This window comes from Rutidosis leptorrhynchoides, chromosome 2 (assembly GCF_046630445.1).
Source record: "Rutidosis leptorrhynchoides isolate AG116_Rl617_1_P2 chromosome 2, CSIRO_AGI_Rlap_v1, whole genome shotgun sequence".
In the NCBI taxonomy this organism is placed as follows: Eukaryota; Viridiplantae; Streptophyta; class Magnoliopsida; order Asterales; family Asteraceae; genus Rutidosis; species Rutidosis leptorrhynchoides.
This window is the reverse complement of record NC_092334.1, coordinates 528,545,144-528,552,497: the sequence shown is the minus strand read 5'-3', so window position 1 is coordinate 528,552,497 and position 7,354 is coordinate 528,545,144. Positions and strand designations below refer to the sequence as shown.

The 7,354-nt window shown below is 32.1% G+C and overlaps 1 protein-coding gene across 1 annotated transcript; it reads right to left on the bottom strand.

Annotated features, from left to right (window-relative positions):
• Window positions 1–241: 241 nt before the first annotated feature.
• Window positions 242–2,240, bottom strand: LOC139889597 (uncharacterized). The gene is made up of 2 exons (XM_071872539.1): window positions 1,770–2,240; window positions 242–385 (listed from the first exon to the last, which is right to left on the bottom strand). The coding sequence occupies exons 1-2, from the start codon at window positions 2,238–2,240 to the stop codon at window positions 242–244; spliced, it is 615 nt and encodes a 204-aa protein (XP_071728640.1).
• Window positions 2,241–7,354: the final 5,114 nt, after the last annotated feature.

Below are 7,354 nucleotides of genomic sequence, written 5' to 3'. Positions count from 1 at the left end.
ATTGGGCCATGCTCATTTGCCATTCTGCACCCCCTAGCCGGAACCTGAGGTAGTTGCGGATCCATGGAGAGGCGACCTTGAAATCAACCCTAAGAGTTGCTAAGAACTCACGGGTTAGCAATGGATAAACACTCTCTTTCATGTAAAGGAGCATCTCCCATGTGCGCATAATTTTATTACCCTGCTCAACCGTGAATGTTTCCGGAATTTGATGACCTAACCCCACTAATTCGATCTCGATTCAATAGATGTACCTTGCTGGGCACACTGGAGTGTGTATACTACTAATCACTTGATCTTGAGTTGTTTCATCCATTAAAATCACTTGCAACCACTCATGAACATCGGTGGATGTAACACTTACCTCTCCTTTAGAAGTAGTTCCCTGTAATAGACTCAACAAACAATACGGGAAAAAATGTTTTCATGACATTAGCAACCATCAAATATATCACATACAAATAATGGTGGGGAAATGTGTCCCCTACATTTAGTTTCAGGATAAGGCTTCACAATATTCAATCATAAACAACATGGCCTAATTGCAAAAAGTCAACTCTAGTCAAAGTCAAAAGTCAAAACAAGCTTAAAACTAGGAGCATGCATTTTAGTATAGCAATTTAGCCAAGTCAACAAGCAAAATAATTAACAAGCAAGGTTCAATTGTAAACACACCCCAATTGGCCAAACTTAATCAAAAGTCAAAGAATCAAGAACCCTAAATTCAATTAATCTCAAATAAGCATGAAAGTTGGTTTCTTTTTGATGTAGACATAACATAGAAGCATAGAATGACCAATTGCATCATTACATTCTCAATTAAACATCATCTTTGAAAAAGCCCCAAATTGGGAAGAACCCTAAAAATTCAAAGTGTAAATTTTCAAAATCAAACATGCAAATCATGTTAGGAATCATGATAATAACAAGGATTCATCACCAATTTAGTATAAACATCATCAATTTCTTATAGATCTAGAAATGAGAAGAAACAAGAACATAGCAAGAATCATGCAAATAATTGAAGAAAAGTGATAATGAAGCATGAATCTTACTTTACTCATGTTAGATGATGATTAAGATGCAAGAAATCTCCACAAAAGATGTAAATTGGTGCATGGGGCTAAAGTAGCTGACCCTTGGTCGCAATATGAGAGAATAAATGAAGTGGGTGGAGAAAATGAAGTGTTTGAGTCGTATTTAAAACTTGACAGCCCAGGTACAGGAGCGCCGTTCCTGAAGTAGGAGCGCCGTTCCTGCAGTATTAGAAAAGCGTCGCTTTTCAAATCAAAGCGCCACTATCGAGAAAACAAAAGCGCTGCTTTCCATAAGAAAAGCGCTGTTCTTGACTACTGTCCATTTTTGACCCAAAATCACAGGTTAAAGTGTCGCTCCTGTAGCAGAAGCGTCGCTAGTGGAAATGAAAAGCACCGCTCCTACGGCAAAAGCGCCGCTTTTGTACCTGATTGCAGTTTTTCCAATTTTATTCCATTTTGACCCATTCACAAACTATTTTTGACGTTTTCCGGTTTACCCAAATGCATGAAATGCAACTATATGCAAATACAACCTATAAAAACATAATATCATACAAGTCTATATGAAATGAAATCCTAAATGCACAAATATACACAAGCGTGATTGTTTTGATCACGGGTCTATCACTTGACCCATTTTAGGGCAAAGGTGTCATTTTGGGTAGAGCTTGATGTCATCAAGCTCAATAGAATTGACGTCATCTCTATAAACCTTAATCTATGATCATTTACCTTGAAAGTGTTCCCATTCCCATATAACTCCACATAACACGTAGGATAAGCTTTCTTAACAATGTATGAACCCGTCCATCTAGATTTCAACTTACCGGGTGAGAACTTAAAGCGGGAGTTGTAAACTAAGACCTTATCGTTTGGATTAAATTCTTTGGGACCTTTGAGTCGGGCATCGTGCCAACACTTAGTTTTCTCTTTGTATACCAAAGAGTTATCATATGCCTCTAACCTAAGCTCCTCTAATTCATGCATTTGTGTCACCCATTTTTCCTTAGCTCTTTCTAGGTCTAGGTTTATCTCCTTAATTGCCCAAAATGCCTTGTGTTCAACCTCAACCGGAATATGACATGCCTTCCCATACATTAGACGAAAAGGTGTAGTTCCTATGGGTATCTTGTAGGCGATTCTAAATGCCCACAACGCTTCATCTAGTTTGGTTGACCAAATCTTAGGGTTATTACTAACCATCTTCTCCAAATCCTTTTTAAGGCCCGATTAGTATTCTCAACTTGACCGCTAGTTTGGGGATGGTAAGGGGTCAAAAAATGATGTAGTGACCCGAACTTTTCCATATTTATATATATTAAATGAAATTAATATTTATATCATTAAGTGTTTCCAACATGTTAAGCAATCAAACTAATTAATACTTGATTAATTGAAATAGGTTTTATATAGACAATTGACCACCCAAGTTGACCGGTGATTCACGAACGTTAAAACTTGTAAAAACTATATGATGTCATATATATGGATATATATATAGTTAACATGGTATTATGATAAGTAAACATATCATTAAGTATATTAACAATGAACTACATATGTAAAAACAAGACTACTAACTTAATGATTTCGAAACGAGACATATATGTAACGATTATCGTTGTAACGACATTTAATTGTATATATATCATATTAAGATATATTATTATATCATAATATCATGATAATGTAATAATTTAATATCTCATTTGATATAATAAATAATGGGTTAACAACACTTAACAGGATCGTTAACCTAAAGGCTTCAAAACAACATTTACATGTAACGACTAACGATGACTTAACGACTCAGTTAAAGTGTATATACATGTAGTGTTTTAATATGTATTTATACACTTTTGAAAGACTTCAAGACACTTATCAAAATACTTCTACTTAACAAAAATGCTTATAATTACATCCTCGTTCAGTTTCATCAACAATTCTACTCGTATGCACCCGTATTCGTACTCGTACAATACACAGCTTTTAGATGTATGTACTATTGGTATATACACTCCAATGATCAGCTTTTAGCATCCCATGTGAGTCACCTAACATATGTGGGAACCATCATTTGGCAACTAGCATGAAATATCTCATAAAATTACAAAAATATTAGTAATCATTCATGACTTATTTACATGTAAACAAAATTACACATCCTTTATATCTAATCCATATACCAACGACCAAAAACACCTACAAACACTTTCATTCATCAATTTTCTTCATCAAATTGATCTCTCTCAAGTTCTTCATAAATTCTATAAGTTCTAGTTTCATAAAATCAAGAATACTTCCAAGTTTGCTTGCTTACTTCCAATCTTGTAAAGTGATCATCCAACCTCAAGAAATCTTTCTTATTTACAGTAAGATGTCTTTCTAATACAAGGTAATACTCATATTCAAACTTTGATTCAATTTCTATAACTATAACAATCTTATTTCGAGTGAAAATCTTACTTGAACTTGTTTTCGTGTCATGATTCTGCTTCAAGAACTTTCAAGCCATCCAAGGATCCTTTGAAGCTAGATATATTTTTCTTATTTCCAGTAGGTTTATCCACAAAACCTAAGGTAGTAATGATGTTCATAACATCATTCGATTCATATATATAAAACTACCTTATTCGAAGGTTTAAACTTATAATCACTAGAACATAGTTTAGTTAATTCTAAACTTGTTCGCAAAAAAAAGTTAATCCTTCTAACTTGACTTTTAAAATCAACTAAACACATGTTCTATATCTATATGATATGCTAACTTAATGATTTAAAACCTGAAAACACGAAAAATACCGTAAAACTGGATATACGCCGTCGTAGAAACACCGCGGGCTGTTTTGGGTTAGTTAATTAAAAACTATGATAAACTTTGATTTAAAAGTTGTTCTTCTGGGAAAATTATTTTTCTTATGAACATGAAACTATATCCAAAAATCATGATTAAACTCAAAGTGGAAGTATGTTTTCCAAAATGGTCATCTAGACGTCGTTCTTTCGACTGAAATGACTACCTTTACAAAAATGACTTGTAACCTATATTTCTGACTATAAACTTATACTTTTTCTGTATATATTCATAAACTTAAGTTCAATATGAAACCATAGCAATTGGATTCACTCAAAACAGATTTAAAACGAAGAAGTTATGGGTAAAACAAGATTGGATATTTTTACTTGTTGTAGCTACGTGAAAATTGGTAACAAATCTATACAAATCATATCCTAGCTAACTTATATTGTATTATACATATATTCTAATATATTATGTAATCTTGGGATACCATAGACACGTATGCAAATGTTTTTACATATCATATCGACCCATCTATATATATATTATTTGGAACAACCATAGACACTCTATATGCAGTAATGTTGGAGTTAGCTATACAGGGTTGAGGTTGATTCCAAAAATATATATACTTTGAGTTGTGATCTAGCCTGAGACGTGTATACACTGGGTTGTGGATTAGGTCAAGATAATATATATCAGTTTATTTCTGTACATCTAACTATGGACAACTAGTTGTAGGTTACTAACGAGGACAACTGACTGAAAATATTTAAAACATTAAAACGTATTAAAAAAATGTTGTAAATATATTTTGAACATACTTTGATATATATGTACATATTTGTTTTAGGTTCGTGAATCGACCAGTGGCCAAGTCTTACTTCCTGACGAAGTAAAAATCTGTGAAAGTGAGCTATAGCCACTTTTAAAATCTAATATTTTGGGATGAAAATACATGCAGCTTTATAAATGTTTTACAAAATAGACACAAGTATGCAAAACTACATTCTATGGTTGGATTATCAAACTAAATATCGCCCTTCAAGTCTAGTAGCCTAGGAATTAGGGAAATGGCCCCTAATTTGTAGTGACCCGAACTTTTCCATGTTTATATATATTAAATGAGATTGATATTTACATGATTAAATGTTTCCAACATGTTAAGCAATCAAACTTTTTAAGACTTGATTAATTGAAATAGGTTTCATATAGACAATTGACCACCCAAGTTGACCGGTGATTCACGAACGTTAAAACTTGTAAAAACTATATGATGACATATATATGGTTATATATATAGTTAAAATGATATTATGATAAGTAAACATATCATTAATTATATTAACAATGAACTACATATGTAAAAACAAGACTACTAACTTAATGATTTTGAAACGAGACATATATGTAACGATTATCGTTGTAACGACATTTAATGTATATATATCATATTAAGAGATATTCATACATGATAATATCATGATAATATAATAATTTAAAATCTCATTTGATATTATAAACATTGGGTTAACAACATTTAACAAGATCGTTAACCTAAAAGTTTCAAAACAACACTTACATGTAACGACTAACGATGACTTAACGACTCAGTTAAAATGTATATACATGTAGTGTTTTAATATGTATTTATACACTTTTGAAAGACTTCAATACACTTATCAAAATACTTCTACTTAACAAAAATTCTTACAATTACATCCTCGTTCAGTTTCATCAACAATTCTACTCGTATGCACCCGTATTCGTACTCGTACAATACACAGCTTTTAGATGTATGTACTATTGGTATATACACTCCAATGATCAGCTCTTAGCAGCCCATGTGAGTCACCTAACACATGTGGGAACCATCATTTGGCAACTAGCATGAAATATCTCATAAAATTACAAAAATATGAGTAATCATTCATGACTTATTTACATGAAAACAAAATTACATATCCTTTATATCTAATCCATACACCAACGACCAAAAACACCTACAAACACTTTCATTCTTCAATTTTCTTCATCTAATTGATCTCTCTCAAGTTCTATCTTCAAGTTCTAAGTGTTCTTCATATATTCTACAAGTTCTAGTTACATAAAATCAAGAATACTTTCAAGTTTGCTAGCTCACTTCCAATCTTGTAAGGTGATCATCCAACCTCAAGAAATCTTTGTTTCTTACAGTAGGTTATCATTCTAATACAAGGTAATAATCATATTCAAACTTTGGTTCAATTTCTATAACTATAACAATCTTATTTCAAGTGATGATCTTACTTGAACTTGTTTTCGTGTCATGATTCTGCTTCAAGAACTTCGAGCCATCCAAGGATCCGTTGAAGCTAGATCCATTTTTTTCTTTTCCAGTAGGTTTATCCGAGGAAATTAAGGTAGTAATGATGTTCATAACATCATTCGATTCATACATATAAAGCTATCTTATTCGAAGGTTTAAACTTGTAATCACTAAAACATAGTTTAGTTAATTCTAAACTTGTTCGCAAACAAAAGTTAATCCTTCTAACTTGACTTTTAAAATCAACCAAACACATGTTCTATATCTATATGATATGCTAACTTAATGATTTAAAACCTGGAAACACGAAAAACACCGTAAAACCGGATTTACGCCGTCGTAGTAACACCGCGGGCTGTTTTGGGTTAGTTAATTAAAAACTATGATAAACTTTGATTTAAAAGTTGTTATTCTGAGAAAATGATTTTTAATATGAACATGAAACTATATCCAAAAATTATGGTTAAACTCAAAGTGGAAGTATGTTTTCTAACATGGTCATCTAGACGTCGTTCTTTCGACTGAAATGACTACCTTTACAAAAACGACTTGTAACTTATTTTTCCGATTATAAACCTATACTTTTCTGTTTAGATTCATAAAATAGAGTTCAATATGAAACCATAGCAATTTGATTCACTCAAAACGGATTTAAAATGAAGAAGTTATGGGTAAAACAAGATTGGATAATTTTTCTCATTTTAGCTACGTAAAAATTGGTAACAAATCTATTCCAACCATAACTTAATCAACTTGTATTGTATATTATGTAATCTTGAGATACCATAGACACGTATACAATGTTTCGACCTATCATGTCGACACATCTATATATATTTCGGAACAACCATAGACACTCTATATGTGAATGTTGGAGTTAGCTATACAGGGTTGAGGTTGATTCCAAAATATATATAGTTTGAGTTGTGATCAATACTGAGATACGTATACACTGGGTCGTGGATTGATTCAAGATAATATTTATCGATTTATTTCTGTACATCTAACTGTGGACAACTAGTTGTAGGTTACTAACGAGGACAGCTGACTTAATAAACTTAAAACATCAAAATATATTAAAAGTGTTGTAAATATATTTTGAACATACTTTGATATATATGTATATATTGTTATAGGTTCGTGAATCAACCAGTGGCCAAGTCTTACTTCCCGACGAAGTAAAAAAATCTGTGAAAGTGAGTTATAGTC